General features: G+C 34.3%; 1 protein-coding gene across 1 annotated transcript in view; it reads right to left on the minus strand.

Moving 5' to 3' along the window:
* Positions 1-1,642: 1,642 nt before the first annotated feature.
* Positions 1,643-24,419, minus strand: part of dnr1 (E3 ubiquitin-protein ligase defense repressor 1) — a 76,790-nt gene continuing 54,013 nt past the window's right edge. The window contains exons 5-6 of the mRNA XM_035367049.2: positions 13,594-14,035; positions 1,643-5,522 (exon numbers count right to left, since the gene is read on the minus strand). Coding sequence (XP_035222940.1) covers positions 5,307-5,522; positions 13,594-14,035 — 658 coding nt within the window. The 3' untranslated portion in view covers positions 1,643-5,306. The remainder of the gene's footprint in view (positions 5,523-13,593; positions 14,036-24,419) is intronic.

Below are 24,419 nucleotides of genomic sequence, written 5' to 3' on the forward strand. Positions count from 1 at the left end.
TGTGTTGTACAAGGACGGAGTTTGCATCAAAATTCATGCCTTGGCATTTCTGCTCTCCCACTTATATATTGTAATTCAAAATTTCACTAACAGTTTACACCATTGATAGCATAAATTTGCAAATGAGGCTGCCTTTAAAAGAAATTGTCTACCCACGAAATTTCGATCTTTTGCATTGGTTACTGTTCACGGACTTTAATCCTTTGGGTACACATTTATTTGAAATTTTTTTTGCACTGGAGCATATTTAATTTTGTGGGCAAGTAAGAACAGTAGATTTTATGCAAGAATTAATTTATTTCATACTATTCATTATATATACTTCTACATAATACTGAAATAACTTTAGGCAGTTAATATTACAAAATACTTTTAAACAAATAAACTCTGGTTATAATAAATAGCAAATTATCAATAATTTTGAAGCGTGTGATACTTTTCAAAATAGTTTGGTAAATGCAGTGGTACTTTGCATTCTTTCCACTGCCAGGTAGTATCCTTCCTTATATAGTGTTGATGTATCAGAATGTCATATGCATCTTTGCCCAAACAAATGTACTGATACGTCAAAAGGTTAACGATGATTTACTACTTGATTCACAAAACATTGCTATTCAAATTGTTTCTTTATGACTATGAATTGGCTGTTTCAGTTTCTTAGGAACACATACTATCAAGGTTAGTGACTATGACAAAGGTATGCAATTAACTCTCGTGAAATGCTTCAAGAAAACTGAAAAATTTGTTTTCAATTTTCCTAAAGTTGAAGTTGTAGTCTATAACTGTTGATGGTTTTTCTGGGTGTGTACACAGAAAAACCATTACACTCGTCATGACTCAGTGTGCTGTGTGATTTCATAGCATGCATCATCATCAGATGATTCTTTTTTTGAACAGCTAATGGGTAATAAGTGGTTGGAAAGTGTGCTCCATTATAGGATAACATTATATGTAATTGTAATGCGAGAACAAAACTTCATACTGTAGAATGTAATGCTTATGCAGTATTGTTCTTCTTTTCACCTATGAAACCCTTTGAAGCAGTACCTCATAAAAGCATTTAATGCTGAGCAACTGATTAGTTGCTTTTGCTCTGCTTGTCTTCATCCAGACTTTATTCTTATGTGCTTTTTGGCAAGGTAGCTACTTGAAGATGTCAGTGTCAACTAGTATAGCATCATCTGTAATAAAATTAAAGCTTTAACCACCATAAAGTTACTTTTCTTAACCCATTCTCAATGTATTGATGAATGATGTGATCAGATACTTGTAAAATGCGATTACCTATGCTGGAGAACATATTAAAATTTGATTGTATGAAAAACTGAGCAACAAAACAACTGTATAGCATTTAACACGTTGATTGCGGTGCCGGTCCCCAGGGACCGGCAGTGAACTTTCTGTGTGGCCTGCGTCGGTCCCTGGGAACCGGCACTGCAATTTTCGTTTGGCTGGTGTCGGTCCACAGGACCGACAGTATTAAAGTTAAAAAATAAATATAGTCTCAATGAAATGTGATCAAATTTAGTTTTAATGAAATGTATTGAAACATTCTAAACAAAAATACGGCTTAGCTCGCTGCCGGCTGAACGGAACAGAAAGGACAGCAAATTCGGCAGCATGCTCAATGTGTTAAGGAAACTTATTTTTTTTTTTTTTTTTTTTTTTAATATCATCTGAAAGGTAGGATGAGAGTGCAGAGTTATTGAATTAGCAATTTTGAACTAAAATCTTTTTGTTGCCAAATAAAAAAATCCAAATTTATGGCATGAATTTTGGGATAAAGCACATCCTTATATTCTAAATTATTTCTTATTTTGCGAATTTTAAAAAAGTCATGCAACTTTAGATAGATAATTCAAAATTAATGTAATCTAATCCGAGATAAATGTGAATTGAAACAAATCTGGTGGTAATTATTCACTTAATATCTTCAAATACAAGGACCAACACAGAAATTCTAAAATCTATAAATTTTAATAAGTATTAGGTACATGAAGTTTGTGCACATAAAAATACTGGTAAGTATTTCTACTCACATAACAAGTATCACAACTATTCTACAATGGACTTGTTATTACATAAATAAAGCAAAAAAAAAAAAAAAATTATAAAAACAAAGTGTGGAAGACAGTATAATTATTATGTAGATACAATACAATACTGAAATATACATATGACTTCAGATATTTTGTTTTAAAATACTGGATGTTAAACGAAAGAATTATTAAAATGTAATTGCACAATAATAAATAAATAAATACGTCTACATTTGTAATGCAGAATTATCAAAATGTAAGCATTTGATGCATTTAAATTTATCATTACAAAATAGAAAATTTTATTAATTTTTATAAGAAATGCTTTTTTGCAAAAGTAACTTACAATAATAGTTTTATGGTATAATGTGAAAAACATCATCAGATGAAGATGTAGTCAATTATCAAATACAATGCAAAATGTCAAAAATACTTCTTAATACTTAGAACATTAATCCTACATTTAATAGCTAATATCACCTTCAAACATTGTGCGAATATTTTGCAGTCACAGGACGCGTGTCGATTATGGACTTAACATCTACTACAGAAAAGGATATATTTTGTTTCTAATGAATAGATGAGAAAAAAGTCTTAAGTATTTTTGTAAAATTTTTTTATTTCTGACTTTTTTTAGAAAATTTGCTAATTTTTGCAGCAGCCAGGAATAGCATAATAAACTATACATGTATATAAAAAACATATTAGACTCTGATCTATTTCAATATGCTGGAAGTTGAGTATTTTGTTAAACTCCACAAAATTATAACTATTCTTCAATGCAAAATCATATTCTAGACTAATAATCCTTTTGGGCTAATTATAAAGAAATACATAAAATAAAACTTTGGAACAGCTGGTGTGAAAAAAGTATAATTTCAATCTCCTTCCCCTCAAAATTCAAAATATGTCTTTATTGAATACTAGCAGACTTCTTTATGGTATGTACTCAATAAAAGCTGGTCTCACTGCCACATACTCTCTCTACATAACTCTGGTGATTAAAAAAAAAGCATTATCACTAAGAACTATACAGAGTTTTAGTTCTAATACTTTTTTCTAGCACCAGATATCATAATAGTCTCCAAAAATTATATGGCAACATTTAATACTTTTTTTCAAGAATTCTAAAGATATCCAATATAATATTTTAGATTTCCACCACTCACACCAGTTTGTTGCCATTTGGGAAAGCGCAATATGTTTAATATTTCTTTTACATTTAATCCACCTGTTTCTGATTAATAAATTAAAAGCATTTTAAAAGCTAGAGAGGCAGTTCTTTATCTCGCTTATTAATTACCAGCTGGACCTGTGAAATGACACTAGGTGGATTTACTAAAAAAGCATTATAAATATTTTCATTTTTATAGTAGCTATTTCAGGCAGCTGGGTGCTGAAATTTGAAAAAATTAACCAACAACTGATTCAATGTTAAAGTGAGGCTCAAGAATAACAACCTTTCGGGGCTAAAAAAAAAAGTGTATTGCAGCACTTACCACTGAAAATAAATTCTAAAGGCATGCTTTTTTTAACTTTTTTTTCCCTTTGGGTTCTGGTACTGAACTAAATGTAGTGTAATTGTGAAGAAAGTATTGTTTAATAACAGAGAAATATTTTAATTTTTGAAATACAAACTGTCTATGCTCAATAACTTAGGTGCCTAACTATTAAACAAAAATATAACATATTTATTCAAGAATATATTGTATATATGTGAATAAGTACTGTAAGTAAAACTTTTGTATTATTTAAAAAGTGCTTATTATTTCAGAAACCATGCAAATGAAAAATTCAGAGAGAGCCTCATAACACAAATCTAAAATTCAGTTTTACCTTAATATGTAATTTATTAATGTACCTCACATATGCAATGTTATTATTATTAAATGAAAATTTTCCCTTTAAAAAAAATTAAACAGGATTTATTAGTTTACATTACAAGAAAGTTATCAAACCAGAATATAAGTATGCTATAAATTAAACATTTATTCTATTAATAATTTGAGAAAGTTGGTTCTGACTTGAATAGTTTCCAAAAATTTTTGTTTGAAAATTTAAATGTACTTGAACAACAGTTTACTCCACATCTTAAACCAATTTTAAATTGCTCCGACTGCTGACTAATCAGTTCATTATAACTAGTCCTGGCAACTTGGGGATTAATAAAATAAATCCATTAGAGTATAAGAACATTCAGCATCTTTTCACTTTAAAATCTACAGTATTTACAAACACTTAGAACTGAAGGACGTATGTTCATATTTTTCATTATATTACATGACTAACATTTAATCAGTTCCACAAGATTAGAATCACAGGACTCCAAATTCATATTTTCCACATCTAACAACTTCTCATCTATTATTTGCTTTCTTCTTCCAAAAATGATACATAGGAGAAATGTAAACTTGAGATTTGAGATAAAACAACATGCTGTATTTTGATCAGGTAGTTTCATATAAAATTAACTAAAAATAAATACGTTTAAAAGAGTAAAAAGGATAATATCTATTCTATTTTATCTAAAGACTTTTGATAAAATATGATTTGTTTATCAAGAAAATGATACAGCATGTCATTTATACAGTACATATTTTATTTAGAATATTAATTTTAACCTTTTCTAAAATTATTTCACTTTTCCACAATTAAATTTATGATTATGTAACATCAAAAAGATGAAAATAGATACATTTGTAAGTAATTTGTTTTGAAAAAATGGAAATTCAAAAACACTAAACTTGGGATATATTTTAAATATATTTATGAAATAATTGCCCTTTAATTTCCCCTACTTAAGCACTAGTATAACAGAACTTTCCATACATTAAAAAAAAGTCACATACTTTTAATTTTGAAATATAAGTAATAAACTGAAATAGTAAATCAGTTAGTTACATACACTAAAAAAAAAAAAAAAAAACATGCTTAAATAATACACACTATCAAAACAAATATTAAGAAATACAAATTCGAAAAATCAGGCTTACAAAATCATTCAGCTCTGATGAAACAATTTTTTGACATAAAAAAATCAGTCTTTCATAACATTAAAAAAATGTAACATGTGTAGCTGAATTTTTTTTTACAGGAATCATTCAATAAATTAAATGTGTCTCACTCTATATATTATAAATACTGGTTATCACGGATATAAATTAATACTCATTTAAAATGTTCTGCAAACTAAAAGACATTAGTAGTATTAAAATTAGTGTCTTCATCGTTCAGAAGTTGCAGACTTTACAACAAACACTTCCTAATCTACCTTGCAATATCACGATGGCCTGAGTATGGTAGGTAGATATGTTGAGTTTCAGAGATATCACTACGACAAAGAGGACAGTTCTGGCACATTGGAGCACATGTGTTACAACAAGCTACATGCCTGCATGGAAAAAATACAGTACTTGCATCACAGTCCATGCACACTCTGCATAACATTGAGTCTTGTATAGCAGCAAGTTCTTCTTGAATTATCTGTAGAAAAGGGGGAATCAAAATATTAAAACAAAATCTCCCTGTGAATATTTTTTCATTTTCAAGCAGATAAAAATTATAATGTTCCAAATATGACTGTTTGGGAGTATTCCAAACATGAAAATCTCCCCCCTTTTTCCCCAAAAATTATTATCTACAAATATACAGCTACTGATACATGCCTTGGATTGCTGCACTGGTTGAATTAATATATATTTTATTTCACATAAAAATTATACATTTTCTTTCTTTATCAAAATATATATATATATTTTTAATTTTAAAAAATATAAGATGTCCTACAGACATAATGATTTGCATTCCATAAATATGAAATACTCTAACTATTGCTGCAAACTATTTCACAACATCTGATGCAACTAGGTAATGCAATAAGTTTCATTTTACCAGGCACTTCTTTTCTTACGAAATTACCATACAGAAAACACAGCAGTTTATAAATTCTGATAAAACTAAATAAAGTCACTGAAAAGGATGTAAACGATAATGAACTGCAAGCCTTATTTTAGGGGGGAAAAACAGTATGAAATAAAAAAGGATCAGAGGCTGAATCAAGGAAAATGATGATTCTTCCAACAATTATGGTAGTTGAATTCATTTATAGTATTTTTTTATTCACATTCATTAATGCTTGTTTTGCCTGGGATCGAATTTCTAGAATTCAGTGGTGTTGAGTTACACTACAATTTGTTCCTGCTACAATATGACTTTTAGGTGCTTCAATATCCAAATAAAAGAATTTCACAGGAGAAAAAGCATTTTCATTCTCACATGATTTCCTGGTTTGCTAACAGGCTGGAAGGGTGCAACTGCTTTTCAGAAGATACCTATGCCTTCGTCATTCTAAAAAATTATAGGAGCGGCTCAAAAAGTTTTCACATCTGATGGCTGGAGCTCATTATTTTGGCATCAGTCATAACTTTTTGTTGTAAAAATTATATTTGACATCCCATCGTCAATTTGCACATACTTTGCAATTTCTCAAAGGAGTCTCAAACTTTAATGTTGGTATAGTAATCAAGGAAGACTTGAGCCAATCAAGTCTAAAATCCAGCAAAGCCTACTACTTGCAGTTGAAGAAGAGTTGCAGACAGATCCATCCTTTATCTGTCAGTACAGAATGTCTTGACTCAAAACTTGAGAAAAAGAAAGCCAGTGCTGTGAGAGTTGCAATACCTTAGAAAGAGCGTTCACTCCTAATAAAGATTTTCTATACTCAAAATTGTTATTCTTGGCTACCAGGTTGTTTTGAAAATGGCAAAATACCTAGCTAAGTTTTTAATCTCATCCTCCTCCGAAAGTAGCAGCCAGTGCTGCAATAAAATTTGTTTGTACATTATATCTGCTCCTACAGCTTTGTTACAAAGCAGATAATAATAGTTCAAAAGGAATTATTATCACACTAGTGAATCATCATACCAGTACTAATATGAAATCTCATTACTGCATAGTTTCTCCCCACAAGAATAAACACCTATCATGACTTAGTTTCTCCATATTATGGTTTGGTTTGGTTTGATGATGGCAAAGCATGCTAGGACTATCTGCCTAAAGGAAGGGATAACTTCGTAGAGGATATTTACGGAAAAGCTGGCTTGCATTTTAAATAAAACATGGGCAAAACTATGAAAATGCCCATACAGCCAGCCTGTTTGCCTGGAACTGAGCCTAGATCAAACTACCAAAATTCAGTGATTTGAACAAGTGGAGTGCCTAGTTATCTATGAAAGAATTTTTTTTTAGTAAAAGCTCAAGCAAGCAGAATATTTCAGAAACTATGCCTAGAAAGAATTTTTTTAATTCTAATAAATATACATCTGCCAAATGAATATTAAAAGCTCAGGCAAACAGGGTATTTCAGAAACTCCCTCCTGCTCTCCACTCCCCCCCCCAAATTAAGTAAATAAGATATTTGTATCAAAGTATATATGCTTGTGATCTGCCATTGCCACCAAACTGTGATTTAGCCCCAAGAAAGGATGAGTGTAACATCACAACACAATTGTTTCAGCTGGGTTTTATGTTAACCCAATCAATTCACAATAAGTCAATTAATTTTCATAAAGTTGAATATAAATTAATTGTTATTTATCTCTTTTTTCCCATATTTTGAACAAACGAGTAAACTCTGATCTGCGTTTTATGGAAGGGCATGCAGTGGGGTATTTTTAAAGTTGCAAGATCCCCATATTAAGAAAAATATATGCCAAATGGACAACATATGGTAATTTTATTTAAAAAAGGATAAATAACGGCAAAGCAATGCAAAATATTATGGAAAACGATTTTAAGTTTTTTATATGCTGTATCCATAATTTGTATCTAATAAAAAACGATTTGTTCTTTTAAATTTCTACTGGAAAGATTGGTGACATCTCAACTATCATGATTGATAAAGATGTTTCACTTAACGCCTACAAAATATGTCGGCTTTTATGTCTGAAATGCGTCTACCCCAAAAAAGTCTTGCATAATTTTAAATGTAGGCATCTCGTACTCATGTTTATAACAAATAAGATGCTTGTTTTCATAATTTTTTATCAGAAATTGCGGTTAGAGTTGACTTAAGGGTACCTTTGTATTATCGTGAAGTTATTTCATTTATCGTTAAGTTGTTTCATTTATGGTAATCTGAGTAGTTGAATGTTATGGAAACCCTATTATGACATAATCGGTTGCATTATTCCGGTAAATTTTGAATCATGGGATGTTTTGTAAGGGCTTTTGTGGTGTGTGTTGGTTAGGAAGTACATTGATTGTTTTATTGTTTAAACCAGGGGTTATCTTCTTGCTTGTCACATTGCTTGTTCTATTGTTTAAACCAGTGCTCCGCAACCGGTGTGCCGCAATCAAATACATGTATTTGACATTTTGTAATTTTTTATCATGTATTTAATACACAATGACAATTTTTTTCCTTAATAATGTTTATTTTAAATGTTTTTATATATTTCACTGTTGTGTGGTTGTGTGTGTGATTGTAAGTGTGTCAGCATTTGAATTTTTTCGGCACTTCCTTGATAACTCAGAACTCTTTGGTGTGCCACGAAATTCCAGAAAGATTTTTTGTGCGTCACAGGTGAGAAAAGGTTGCGGAGCACTGGTTTAAACCAAGGGTTTTGTATGGGCTTTTGTGGTGTGTGTTGGTTAGAAAGTACATTGCTTATTTTATTGTTTAAACCAGGGGTTCTAACCGGTGGTACACGTACCACTGGTGGTAAGCAAAGTATTTTTAACTATTTAAATTCAAAAATTAAAACCCCAACATTCTGATTGAGTTTTTTCTCTAACACTCGTAAATTTATGCAATCTGAGCTTTGTTCAAGAGTAGTGGTGGTACTAAAGGTTTTTCAGTTTTTGTTTACATGGCACGCATTAGTCAAAAGGTTGAGAACCGCTGGTTTAGACGGTAGAATGGCTGATTGTAGTAAGATTAATTTGAAGTTTCTGTACGATTTGGAATGAAAGGGGAAAAGAACATTGACTGTGTAAACGAAGGTTTACTTAGTAGCCATTGCGGATAGTCCAAAACTACGAAGGATATTTTTGACTCTTATTTTTGAGAATTTATATGGCAACACCGATATACGGATTCGAGTTCTGATAATTTTAGGAAGTTTTTGGATGCTGTTAAGGAATTTTCTGTGCCACGAACTGAAGACGAAGAAATTTCTAAATAAGGTAAGTGGATATTTGCTTTGTGTAGTGCTTGAATGCATAAGAGGTTTTTTTTATGTTATTTTATTATTTGGTTTAAAATATAGTTCATCAAAATTATGTATTTTTGTTTGCCTCTAGAATTCTGTGTTCCTTTCACTTTTTAAGTGAAAACATATTGATGTGTACATGGACAAAGTGAAGGGAGTGCGCAATGCTTAGTTTGTACAATTCTCTGATTTTTTTTTAAGTGAATATAGGTCGACGTGTACATGTATAAAGTCAAAGGAGTGTGCAACGCAAGTTTGTGCAATTCTGAGTTTTTTTTAAAGTGAAAATAGATCGATGTGTACATGGATACCGAGTTTGTGCAATTCTTTGTCTTGTTATTTTGGCTTTGTGTAGGTTACACAAGCCAAATTAACAAGTCAAAGAATTGTATAAACTCGGTATCCATGTATTGCCAAAAATCGCCAATTTTCGCCAAGGGATACCCATAAATATACTTTTACCAAAATTGCTTCTATTCATTTGAATTTGCAATTTTTTATACATTCAACTACAGTCGAATCCGGTCAATTGGACCACCGAATAATCGGACCAGCCTCTTTTTAGGACCAAATCCTAAAGAACCGAAACAAATCCTATGTACATAAGCCTAATATTATTCGCTTATTTGGACCAAAATTTTGTTTAACCAGACCAAAACAACGTGAGAGCGAATGAGAAACAGAAACCACAAGTCGGCCGCATACAGCGGATGTCTGTGACATATGGGAGGATCTGTACTTGCAGCTCCCCAGGCAAATGCAGGTCAAAGGTCAGGAATTACTTAAAGTGCATGACAAAAGCAAAGTTCAGAGGTTAGAGGAAATGAACAATAGAGTGTCCGGCTCCACCTGAAAGGAATTCCCGCCTGTCAATCATGATTAAAGTTCACATGAGAAAGCTATCATTTCATCACCTTTTTGGGTTGATTTTAGTGCCAAAGCTCTGAATGGCGAGCATTTTATCTCCTTCTTGACCTCAACATCTTGTGCCCGAAACACCAAGGTTTCCTCAGACCACTTTAGTCAGTGAACTGCGCGTGTCTTCCCTGCCAAAATGCCACGATGGGACTTGACGTTAGGTGAAAAAAACTGGTTTCTTGAATAAGATCAAGCAACAACCACGAAACACTAGTCAGCGTCGGTTGGTGGAAATTACTGAATTGGCAAAGACTACAATTTCGCGCTTGATAAAACAAGAGAATGAGCTGCGAGAAGAATGGCACAATGTGAAGAACGAAGAGGAACTTCAAAACAACGGAAGCGTGAAGGCGAGGATCCAGACGTTGGATGAGGCCCTTAATGAATGGTTTCCCATTGTTACTGGATGGGCTGTGCGAGTAAGCAGCCCAAAGTTAAAATGCAAAGCTGAAGAACTCGCTAAAAAGCTGGGCCACGATGACTTTAAATTTCCTTAATAATGTCTTTAATAATGTTGGACGGTTGGTTGTCTCGATGCCAATCTAGACATGACATAAAATTCAATAAAGCACATGGCGTGAAAGAACGTGCTGATAGTGCAAATGCTGAAGAATGGAAATCAACAAAACTGCCGGAGCTTCTTGAAAATTTTTCAGCAGATGACATCTACAATGCTGATGAGACTAGGCTGTGTTATCGTGCTACACCAGACGGTTCGTTAAGTTACAAACATGTTGCATTCTCTGGCTCCAAAAAGGCGATGGACCGCGTAACTGTTTTGTGCTGCTCAAATATGTCAGGAACGGACAAGAGGAAGCTGTTGGTTATATGAAAAAGCACTAAGCCTCGCTGCTTTAAAGAACTTAGGATGGAGTTTACCAGTTGTGTATCGTGCGAACAGAAATGTGTGGATGACCTTTTTAAAGAATGGCTGAAGGATTGAGACAGAGAGCTACAACGCCAGTCGAGAAAAGTACTGCTTTTTCTTGACAATCGTGCAGCACATCTGCATTTAGATTGCTTGATGAATGTCCAACTGGAATTTCTACCTCCCAGGACCACAGCTTTGGTCCAACCAATGGACATGGGCATCATAAAAAATTTGAAGACACTTTACCCTGCAAGGTTGGTTAATTACATCCTTGAAGCAATTGAAGAAAGTTTGCTGACCTCATCGCCAGTGAAGTCAGTGCAAAGGTCAACATCTTACAAGCAGTTACATTTGTGGCCGACAGACAACGGAAGTGTGAAGGCCCAGACGTCGATGAGGCCCTTAATGAATGGTTTCCCATTGTTACTGGATGAGCTGTGCAAGTAAGTGGCCCAAAGTTAAAATGCAAAGCTGAAGAACTCGCTAAAAAGCTGGACCACGATGACTTTAAAGCTACGGATGGTTGGCTGTCTCGATGCCAATCTAGACATGACATAAATTTCAATAAAGCACATGGCGAGAAAGAACGTGCTGATAGTGCAAATGCTGAAGAATGCAAATCAACAAAACTTTCCTGAGCTTCTTGAAAATTTTTCAGCAGATGACATCTACGATGCTGATGAGACTAGGCTGTGTTATCGTGAAACACCGGACGGTTCGTTAAGTTACAAACATGTTGCATTCTCTGGCTCCAAAAAAGCGATGGATCGCGTAACTGTTTTGTGCTGCTCAAATATGTCAGGAACGGACAAGAGGAAGCTGTTGGTTATATGAAAAAGCACTAAGCCTCGCTGCTTTAAAGAACTTAGGATGGAGTTTACCAATTGTGTATCGTGCGAACAGAAATGCGTGGATGACCTTTTTAAAGAATGGCTGAAGGATTGAGACAGAGAGCTACAACGCCAGTTGAAAAAAGTACTGCTTTTTCTTGACAATTGTGCAGCACATCCTCATTTAGATTGCTTGATGAACGTCCAACTGGAATTTCTACCTCCCAGGACCATAGCTTTGGTCCAGCCAATGGACAAGGGCATCATAAAAAATTTGAAGACCCTTTACCCTGCAAGGTTGGTTAATTACATCCTTGAAGCAATTGAAGAAAGTTTGCTGACCTCATCACCAGCAAAGTCAGTGCAAAGGTCAACATCTTACAAGCAGTTACATTTGTGGCCGACAGACAACGGAAGCGTGAAGGCAAGGATCCAGACATCGATGAGACCCTTAATGAATGGTTTGCCATTGTTACTGGAAGAGCTGTGAGAGTAAGCAGCCCAAAGTTAAAATGCAAAGCTGAAGAACTCCCTAAAAAGCTGGGCCACGTGACTTTAAAGCTACGGGAAAATGAGCAGTGAGACAATTCAGAACTGTTTTTATCACTGTGGCTTTAAGCACTTACTTTTGGAGATGGATGTGGACATGCTCATCGAAAGTGAAAATGATGATTTACATGTGGAACTTCAACAGGAACAAAATTGTGAAGAATTTTTATCCATTGACAACGAGCTTCAATGCTATCATGAAAATGAAGATTACGACGCTGTAATCGTTGCTCGAGTTGCAGCAAAAACACGCGACAGCATCGGAAGACCAAGAAAGTGATGATGATGCCGCTAATAAGTTGGTGCAAGTGACAACACAGGATGCGAGGAAATGCATTGAAACTTTGTGTTGGTATTTCATGCAGGAAGGGAATGAAGGCAGTCCCATTGCTGCGTTAGATGTTTGTGGCGATTTCGTTCATGTGCAATCCATCAAGAGAACGCGTCAGATCACATTGGATAAGTTCTTCAAATGTTGACTGGAACTTAATAAGAAATTGTTTTTATTGTGCTTTGCATGTTGAGTATCGTGGAGATTGTTTCTTAGAATTAGTTTCTAAGTTAATTTTTTCAATCTAAAAAAGTTCTACTGTATTTCCTTTTTGTACACGTATGTTCGCCATACATGTGTACCGCACCATAAAGTTCATAATTACCTTTTAGTACATGATTTACATTTACTGTTTGCTACATATAGCATGTCCTGTCTTACAACATAAGACATGTTCATGTAATCGGACCAGCCGGTTATTAGGACTAAAACGATCGTTTCCCGATTAACCGGAATCGACTGCATTTGGAATTTTCACGCATCTGGCATTTCTTGAGCCTTTTGAATAGTTGAATCTTTACTGCATTATAAATATTACAAAAGGTATAAAATAATAAGTCTTTAAGGAAATAAAAATTACAATCAATTATGCTATCAGTTCTTTATATATAATATAATGCCACAATAACTGATGTACACAAAGGTATGCCGAAGATGAGACAAATAAATATTAGTCTTGTGGCAATAAATGAGAAAAGGAAAATTAAGGCAGATAAATTAAATGTAGAAACTACAACAACAAAAAATCTTTATAGCATGCGACATTTGAAATTTACTTAAAGCATTTAAATTTCTCAACATATCCCTGCATACGCAGGTTTGTATACCTTTCTTGAGAACTTACTTTGCATGTGGCAGAATGACATTCTTGACCAAGCACACTGAAATCCTGCATTGAAGGACTTTTTGCAGAATCAGAGTTCTTAGAATTTTGTTTAAGCATATCTTCTTCCATCTGATACAAGAGTCTTCGCGTGTGATCATACACTTCTCTGCAAGTCCTCTGAATATCAAACACATAGTTTTTACCAAGTGCAGTATTCTCATTGAAGATTGACGCAATAGTTCCTTTTAAGTCTCTAATAAACTGAGATGTAACAGCATTACGCACTGTTTCACAGCTGTAAAAAGCATGTTTTTCAGTAACAGCTCGGTACAGAGCACTCGCAGTATGGCAATTCTCTAACTTAAAACCCAATACTTCAGACTTTCCAGTATGATTGAGGAACGTTAAAATGAAACATCGACCAGCATGAGTTGTGACATGAATAGAGGCATAGGTGATACTGAAAATAAAAAAAAGAAATGCAAATTGTATTTTGGAAAAACAAACCAAATATATAACTAAGAAGAAAAAATTTATTTTTCATTATTAAGTCAGCCCCCATTATTTAAACAGCGCTAAGATTATCACCATGTTTTAATTAAAAGCTTACACAGCAAACACGTTTATTTCTCGTATAGCCCTTTGCGGCAGACTATACGTTAACGTCGGAATGTCAACAACAAAAGTTGTATGTATTTAGTCCTAAAGTAGTATACAGGTAAAATTTTGTAAAAATTGCACTTACCGTTTTAATTCTGTGGGTGTTCCATGAGGTGGAACACTGCGCCGCCAGAGCTTTTAAAAGTGCGACTAAGCGAGCATTGCAGTGAAGCACGAAAATGAGTAGAAGAGTTTGTATAAGAATGAAAAAACTCTGTATTATGGCTGTATACATGGCTTCCTGGATATACACAATATTCTTGAATATATACGGATAAGTGAGATAAATATTTATATACACAAGTCTTATATACAAAAATATTTACAAATTTTCCTATTTCTTAGCTTCTTGAAATTGTTCAAAACAAGTCACACCTTTTTGATTGAAGCACAAACCAACTACAATTAAAATAATTAATTATGATTAATATTAACAATAAAGAAAAATAAGCCTATAACATATACATACATGAAAAATATCTACACAATTATTGAAAATAAACGGGAATGAGACTAAAAAGCGACAGCAAAAAAATTCGCCCAGGTCTAAGTAAAGATGAGTCAAGCTACTAATAAAATTCCCGCCTAAAAAAAAAACTACTCCCAAAAAATTCGAGATGCCAATATTAAGGCTTTCATAACACAAAACACACCGTAACAGTATGAGATCTCTAAAGGCGCAGCCAGCAAGGCATACAGGATGATTGCGGCTTCCCCGCTCTCTCCAGATGAGTATGCGATTAGAATCGCTACTCAGACTGAATCTGCTCTCATCTGTAAAGAGAACTCGTCCCCATTCATTGTCTCTCCAATTCCGGTGTTCCCGGCACCACAGAGAACGCCTTCTCCGATGGGCAGGCGTTAGAGGTACACACAATACAGGGCGTCGTGCAAACGCAGGGCGTCGTGCATTTCTTTGCCAGAAATACTGATCTTACACCGACAACATGCTTTATACTACTCAGACACTCCCCCATTATGTCTACCTGCATATCTGCGCATGTGCTACCATACATCACCTTACTTAATCTCCTGATTGGTCTTTCTGTCCGCTCTGCCTCTTCATTCAGCTGATATAATAATTTTTCAACTTCGTCCTTAATTTTTGCACACCAGTGTATGGCTTAATAGTAGAAAATCTCGTAGTGCTTTCGTTTTCTGAGTTTGAGTAATCGCTGCCATTTCGCTTTCGCGATTTTTATCACGCATTAAGTTAATATTAGGATTGATGTTCACGGCATATTATGTGGACTAAGATAATTCAAGTGTATATTTTTTAATTGAGCTGAGAGTGACTGAAAGTGTTACAATGAATATAGTATTTTCTTATTTCCGCACTTGCATTCTTTTGGATTTTAAAGATTCAGAATACATATGATCTGATCATATCAATTGTTAACATTAAAAATGATATGTGAATAAATTGAATATACTTGTGGTGAATATGATAAATTCACTATGTTGAGTATTTCTTGTGTAGACAGTACATTTAAGAGTGAGCAGTTATTAAATGAGAAATTTAACACAATGTATACGAGTGCAAATTAGTAAAATTCACTTTGAATAAAATTTTGCATTGGTTATTATTATTATTATTATTATTATAGAACATCTTTTTCATATAGACTGCAATAAAAAGTGTTGACTTCTAGTTACATATAAAATTGGTGTAAATATTTTTCTCATACACATAGTTTTATGTATTTCTTTCTTCATCTTATTTACCACATATCAAGTAATATTTCACATCGATATTTTTTCGAAGTATCCAACATGTGTGTGTATTTATTTCAACCAGCTAGTGAAATCTTCATAATTTCCTATAATTGATTTAACTTCGCAATGAAAAGTTTCAGAAGCAATCGATGATGCTTTAATTATTTTGTACAGAAAATTGCGTGACATAACATTTTCAACCATCTTGCTTAAATCTTAAAGCACGCGAAAGGTCTTGTGACATGACACAAATATTACTGGATGCTCATTGGTCCATATTAGAAGGCACTCCCTCTGTGGCTACACTATGTGCACTTATGAAATATGCATACCGGTTCATGTTACTTCTGCAAAGTCACTTAGTCGAATGATGACTGGCTGCACACGTGACTTGAATTGAAGTGAGAATGAGTACAGTCTGTCTATACGAAAAGCTCTCGCCAGTTAGTCTGCAGCTGTCTGTTGCTATAGAAACGAGTCTTGACCCATTTTCCGTAGGGCTGTCTTGAAGACAATTGATAAATTCTTTTGCCCTTAACCAACAGTAGCCAAAAAGAACAATAAAACAACAATAAAGCAACCCTTGGTTCGCCCCTATTTGAAATATACTAGCCTAGTCCTGTTGCTATAACAACTGTCATCCACCAGACACTGTGGCGGGAACTATTCTTCTCATAGACAGACAGTATTTAGTCCTAAGACTTTTACTCAGCAATTATTTATCCTATGAAGCGTGCCTTAGTGAAGAATAAAGTCCACTTTAAAAATGGAAAGTTCTTGAGTTTTAGTTGTGTGCTGTGGCGCCATCTCCTAAACATGGCGAGAACTATTGAAGAGGATTTCTGCTCTTGAGTCGTCATCTGTTGGAAAGCTGGATAAGCATAGCTTTGTAGAAGATGAGCAATTATTAAAATATGGCATAATCTGGAAGAAAGTACAAAAATGGCTGCACACGTCAAACAGCTGTGCTTATGTATGGAAGTTGTATACACACAGCGCCCTCTACACCACCATGCGTTCGTCTGCACCCATACTTTCCTATGTGAAATCTCCTTCTTTTCCTATTTCCTACCTTCCCACCAAATATTGATGATGAATTCTGAATCACCCTGTGTAACAGCAAAAATCCTAGGAATTTCAACTATGCAATTCCTAGACTTAAAATTCACTATCCCTCTTGTTAATGGACTTACCATAATCACAACACTACTCACAGATCTTCTCCTGGCCAACCGTTTAAATAATGTGGGTTGTAATAAAAAAAGTATCAAATTGAGATTTCAGAGGAAGCGAATTATTACAGCTTTTAATTTCTTTAAAAATAATACCGGGCCATAATATTTGGTGGCAACAATTTGAAAAGTCGCTGCTTATCGATGCACAGAATCTCATTTTGAGACTAATAGGTCCTTTTGGGCTAAAAAATCGAGAAAGTCGCATAATTTATATTGTTCCAAAACAGGGCCAAGAGTTATATAACCTTTGAAAATTTCAAATCTTAATAACGGATGGATTCTCGGAGGTTGGAATTTTAAAGTTCCATAAGTGAGTATAAAATTATGAAAATAAACTTTAAACTGTAATGTTGAGAAATACAACATTTTGAAATGGAAAAAATTAAAAACGACGAGTTAGATTTCATTTCAGATAATTTCAAACGCTAATGAAAATCCTTAAACTATTTTTAGATAGTAAATGCAGAGATATTTGCATAGAAGTGATAAGAAAGATGTGATGCAATGCCAATAATAACCTTGACTAAACCATCGTACTAATGATATCATAACGGTAAAACAATGCGATAGTCAACAGAAACGATCCCCCCCTTTCTACTTGACATAGCAACATATTTTTTAAATACATACAAAAAATCTACTAACTAGTTATTTTTTAATCGTTCTTGTTTAAAATAGGGTGAAGTGTTTGCTTTATAATCTGTGAAAATTTCAAAAATTCGAAGTATTTTTAGTTGATAAAATTTTAGATGTGAAATTAGATGTGAAAAACTGGAAAAAATCCAGCGACTTTCGAATATTCGCCAAAAATTCAGAAATTAAGTTCCAGTTTTCATACAAAATTTCATTTAAAAGATTTCTTTCAGCTGTATTCGAAGGTGAAAACAGAATTCTTTATATTTTTTGTTTATCCATTAAACGGAGATATGTACGAATATTGTTTAAACATAAAACTTCACCACATTGCATTGTCATAGACAAAGAGTGTGTTCAAAATTTGAACACAATAGCTTATTAGGAACTAGGTTAAAAATTGATGACAAAATTCCGACCATAATGACCCACCAGCGGCCTGGTAAAGTCGCTGAACATTGGTAGTTCAGTGCGAGGTTCGAATCCCGCAAACAGACTGGCTGCATAGGCGTTTTCGTGGTTTTCCCCATACGTAACGTTTATACGACCCAGTTTCCCTTAGAAAGTTCTCCACGAAGACATCTCTCCCCTTAGGCTATGTTCAGACGGCGGCGTAAAGGGCATAGAGGCGTAGTCATAAGGGCATAAAATACGGCAATTCCGTTCACACTTGCGAGAACGGCGTGTAAGCCGTGGCCAAAGAGAAGCTAAATTTGCGCATGCGTGGATGTGTCTACAACTTTCCCGCGCTGTTCTGCTCGATTCATTTCCCGCGTTCGCTCTGCTTGTTTTGTGACAGCGAAATCTTCTGCAGAACGCCGCTTCGTTTTAGCTTCGCTCTGATTGGTCGACGCTTATCCCAAACTTGGCGTAAAGTTGAAATCTTTGAACCCTATGCCACGAGCCCTAAACCAGATTTTGTGACGTTGCACAGACTGGTTGCCTTGGCAATGGAGCTCGGCTTTAACCACTTATGCCCTTTACGCCCCCGTCTGAACGAAGGTTTAGGTAGATAGCCCTCAAAGCTTTGCCATAATCACATAAACCACAACCGACCATAATGAAACATTATGATTGAGCTAAATAAATTCGTAGAAATCAGGCAAAGTATGTGGCAAAACGTATCACGTAGTAGATATGAAACAGGTTACATGACATGGTTCTGACGTGAGGTCACCAATCCTGGGTACGAGTTACGTAATGAGAACGCAAGTCGAGTAAGTCTGTAAATATAGAAACTGCAGCAATGATCTTGAAATTCCGCTAAGCCTTGAAAATCAAGGAAAATTTGGAGCAGGGTTTAAAATAGTCTTTGGGTACATACACTCTTTTGCAAAGAAAAAAAGCATCACGAAGAAAGTGACTACTTTTATTGAATTTAAATATGCGTAAAGTTCATACACAGGTAATGAAACGAGAAAAGATTCAAGGCCACAGGACTCATTAATGGCTAGCAATTGCACATTGAATGTTCAAATCAATAACTGGCGAGCCCGCCTGTACACGATGCAAGCTTGTAAACGTTGAAGCAAGGAGTGATGGAAGTTTTAATCTCATCTTGCCATACATTCTGCCAAGCATTCTTCAATAGTTGCTCCAGATCTGCGACCTTTTTGAATGCCTGAATTTGACGCGTATCATATCCCATACAAGTTCGATTGATAAAGGGTCTGGTGGCCTTGCTGGCCAAGGAAGGGTACCGCGGCTCGCAGACAGTCCAGATATATGCGACGCGTATGGGGCTAGCACCAGGATGGTGCGTCATGAACGGTAACGATAACAGCCGCAGGATGTCATTCTGTTGTTGAGCTAATAAAGCTGTATACAGGATGACTAGGGTCGACCTGCAGTCGTAAAAATAGCCCCTCACATCATTATACCAGGGGTAATGGCTATGTGCCAGACTCCTTTCTGCACTCTATTGCACCAGACTCCTTTCTGGATCACACATACCTGATTCGCTACTACAGATTACATAACAACACTTATTGAAAAAACTGAATCCTTCGACTGAATTAAGCTATACTATATTCTTTTCTACAGCTTTCTTAGTCGACTGGACCGGGGGTCCATCAGCGGCCGAGCGGTAACGTCGCTGAACACTGATGTTTCGAACAAGGATCGAATTCCAGCGAACGGAATGGCTGTATGGTTGGGTTTTAGTGGTTTTCCGCGTGTGTAACGTGGATATGAGCTAGTTTACCTTAGAATGTCCTCCACGAAGGCATCCTTCACCATAGGCAGATAAATAACCCTCGAGTTGCTTTGCTTTAATCATATAACCTCGACTGGACTGGGGCTAGGCCTAAGCATGCAAGGATTCGCTTGAATCAATTAATTACTGCTTTCACAGAGAAAAATGAGATAACATTTTTAAGTTTCGAACTACGGCATGGCACGTTTTTTCATTTTGAAATTTTAATGATATTTTACGTTCCACAAATTAGATTTTGATTATCAGGGAAATTGATTTCAGTCCGCCTTTCGAATTTCCAAATTTGTACGTATTTTCATACTCTTAGTCATTTCAGGATTACCTTCACACAAATTTGAAACCACAATCTTGAAATAAGAACTGTTTGTTAGTCCAGGAGATATTACTAAAAATATGTTAAACATGGCATATTTTGAGGCACGTGACGCCAAGATATACTTAAATTAGCCCTCTAGCGTACAGAAGTTGGCCACCACTGTGTTATATCATAAAGGTATTTGGAATCATATCAATTACACATATTACTAAAAAAATTTTTTAATGAAATATAATAAAAAAATCAAATTATTTAAAACAGAGTTTGTTGTTTTTAAATAGCTTAAACTTTTGAACAATTACGAACCAATTAAATTTGAAAGATTACAAATCATAAGCTTTACCACTCTCGAAACTCTGTATTTACGAAGCCACGTGAAAGATGCATAAATCTTTCCTAAAAATTTTCCGAATATCAAAAACCCTCTAAATTAGCAATACTAGTCTGCAGCTTTCGTGCTATGGTATACATTTCCAATTTATATCCTATTAGCTTATAGAAGGGTAGACTACAATCACTACAAGATGTGTTCTTGAATGCCTATACATTTTTGCGGAGCCCCTTTCCCCCAGTATTATCGACTTAAACTGCAAAAGATTGATTGTAAGAAAACCAAAAAGACTTTAAAGTTTGATCCTGGGAGAATGAATGTCCTTAAAAAGTATCAATAAGCACAGTGGCCCCAGGTCTATGGGCAATGAGGGGTGCATTTAATTCCCTTCCAAAGGGAACTTCCTTGTCCAAAGGGAATAAAAGAAATGATGACAAATATTACCATATGCCATATAGATAAAGAATAAAATATGTTTTTTCCTATGTTTTCCTTATTATAGTATTTCCATTCAAATATTTCTCTCTTTTACCACTAAGACAGTCTCCATTAAACCTCTCACACAGTAGCGTAACTGTCGATGGAACACTACTCTGAATATCCACTGCCCAAAAAAAAATAAAATAAATAAATAAATAAAAATAGGCGTTTCTTGAAAATCTTCAAGGGTAAATGAACTCGAGAATGACAAGCCGAGTATTTTCTGTCGTCTTTTATGACATCAAGAGGCTGCATTCCTACAGCACAAATTCTACCAGCGTTTGCTGGTGCTACCAACCTCGGTCATAAATTACGTTAAGGTTAATGCAGCAGAAGCAAGGCATTTCCGAATCTTTTGACAAAGGAAGGGCGGAACTTGCAATGATTTCACACAGAAATTAAGCTTCATGACAACATTGAAATCTACGCAGATTTTTTTTTTTTTTTTTTTTTTTTTTTTTTTTTTTTTTTTTAGTGACGAACTTTTATTTTTTTATCATTACTTAAAATAACTTAAATAACACAGAGTAGAACAATTTATGTGTTTTTAAGAAGCTATCAAATAAATGTAGATGCTGAATGTGTACAACACTCATATTGGCTTAGCGTATTCGGCAAAAATGTAATCTATAAGTTCTAATGAGAAAACAATTAAGTTACGTATATAAGCTTATTCTTTGCTCACTACATGAGTCATTTGCATTAAAAATGTGTTTAGTTTTAAAGCTTATTCATATAAAAATGAATTTTGTTGCTTTATTTAATTTCAAATAAACATTGGTACTGTTTCACGCAAATAGTACTAATCTGATTGCTTAATCAAGTCGAAAAGACTCGTATTCGACTCACGGTACCTGTATTTAATGGAAATATTTTATTACACGCAGGCTTACACTAGCTTGAGAAATGTCTCTAGCAGATTCTTTCCAGATTTTGTGACTTATTTCAAAGTACTATCCTATCCTTTAACACAAACGAAACCTGGCAACCGCTACGATTGCAAAAGACATAAGATTTTAATTTATCTTTCACGTAACCAGGCAGATAGCTGGTTCCCAGTATTGCCATTCAGTCACCATAAAAAGTTTAATCTAGCTATAAAATTATACCTCTCCTTTTCAACAAATTGAACGATTTAAGCAATAAAGGCATTCCTTAATAATTAATCTATCTAAATGACGTAATTTAAAATGCATTTTAATTCATTTACAATATAACCAGTAAATAATTGATAACATATACGGCATTACCGTAGTTAACAAAATATGTTTCTAATAATCATGTACAAAATAATTTAATAATTTAATGCAGAGTAATTTATTTTTCTTTCTTAAACTCACTGTTGTTAAGTTGTAACAAAATACGAAAAAATAAAATTATTTCACATGTAGTACAGTAAATATGCATTTTTGAGTTACAGAAAAATGACAACGCAATTCTATCTTTAAATATCCGACATAGTTATTATTATTTACGTGTTCCGCCCTAAGGGAGGGGTGCCTTCGTGGAGGACTTTTTAAGGAAAATGGTTCGTATTAACACGTTACACAGAGAATGGAGAAAACCACAAAAACGCCCATGCAGGATGCCCCTTTCGCGGGATTCGAGCCTCGGACCGACCTACCAGTGTTCAGGGCCTTTAACCGCTCTACCGCTGGTGGGCCATCCGGCATAGTTTTAGGCATCCGACATCCCAGTTAGTCTGGATTCTGAGCTCTACTAAATGCAACGCAACGAAATATTCTAAATATTCTAATTTTTCACAGAACTGTTAACTGTAGAATTAATGATATCTTTTGAAGTATTCATATTCTAAATAAACACTTAATAACAAAAAATACAGCATAGTAAGAAAAATGAGCAAAGCGGAATGTCGTTTCATTCTGTACATGCAACGCAAGTAGTTTTACAGCACTCAGGTGCATATAAACGCATTAAGTAAAATACTAAAAGGGGAAAAACGGCATTACAATTTTACCTTTCCAGCAAAATAACAAAAGAGCCCAGACTGCTTGTCAGAATACATACAAATTTCGATTATTTCACTTTAAGTTTACATAAGAAACCTTCTAAAACATGTTTGAATTGTGAATCATAAAGATGGAATAACAAAAGGATGAAATGAAATTCAGAGATGATAAACATCGGCATTTCAACCAAAATTTCAACCACAGCAGTTGATACTTATAAAACTTTTCTTATTCTACAGCAGACAATTGTTTATTTTATTCTATAACAGATAACTAACTGCCCGCTAAAAACAAATAAAAATTTCAAACACAAAAAAGAATGATGGGAAACGCTTTAAGACATTTTTCTTTAGAAAGAGTCCAAATTGCCATTCTAGGTAGCGGTAAGAAGGTGAAACAATGCGAAATATATTATTATGTTTGTGGTTTTCGCGAAGGTTAAACTGGCTACCTTGGATGCAGATGAAATCACGTAGCCAGTGGAAATGTGGGAATTAAAATATACCCGTAAGCATCCTTCTACCATCTGAGAACAGCTAGAACAAGTCAACAGTCAAGGACGTGCTTGATGCAAAGAACATTTTATGTATGAATTACACCTTTATGTCAACTCGAAATCTAGTACGTTTCACGATATTTACAAAACAAGATTCAGTTTTCCTACATAAAGATAATATGACAGAGTTACATGATATATCAGATATTTACTTAAGCAGAGTATTTTTAAAATCCCTTTTTTACTTCCTTGTACGAAGTAAAAGAAGTATTGTAATCACGAGAAATTTCGGGTATCATATTTCAACGGAAGTATGCATTTTGACCGTTTTCGAAACCACGATTTTATTTTGATTATTTTTTGCGTGATGTCTGTCTGTTACATATATATGTAACGAGAGACTAACCCCAATTACCTGGTCCTTATTTTCATTATCGTTATGTAGTCATATATATGCGTTTTAAATGACGAAATACGTTTTAAATGACGAAATTAATAATAATAATTTTGAACAAAGAAGGAAATCTAGCTTTTTAAATTCGGTCTTCCTGTTCCTACACTTAATTTGGGAAAATTTTACACTCCTTACGAAAACAAAATTATAAGAAGTTTGACGCCCCTACGACGCCCTATTATAAATTACAAAACTCACATTTTAACAACAACAAAATTTAGGCAAACTAATTTATGAAAAACAAAACTGAATAATGTAAGGCGCCCTTGAATCAATAAATATATGCCACATGATTAAAACACGTTGGCAATAATTTCTCAATTTTACTTCTTGTCTTC

The sequence above is a fragment of the Stegodyphus dumicola genome, chromosome 12, assembly GCF_044657685.1.
Source record: "Stegodyphus dumicola isolate Sdum_Otavi_A_Nest chromosome 12, ASM4465768v1".
NCBI classification, from domain to species: domain Eukaryota; kingdom Metazoa; phylum Arthropoda; class Arachnida; order Araneae; family Eresidae; genus Stegodyphus; species Stegodyphus dumicola.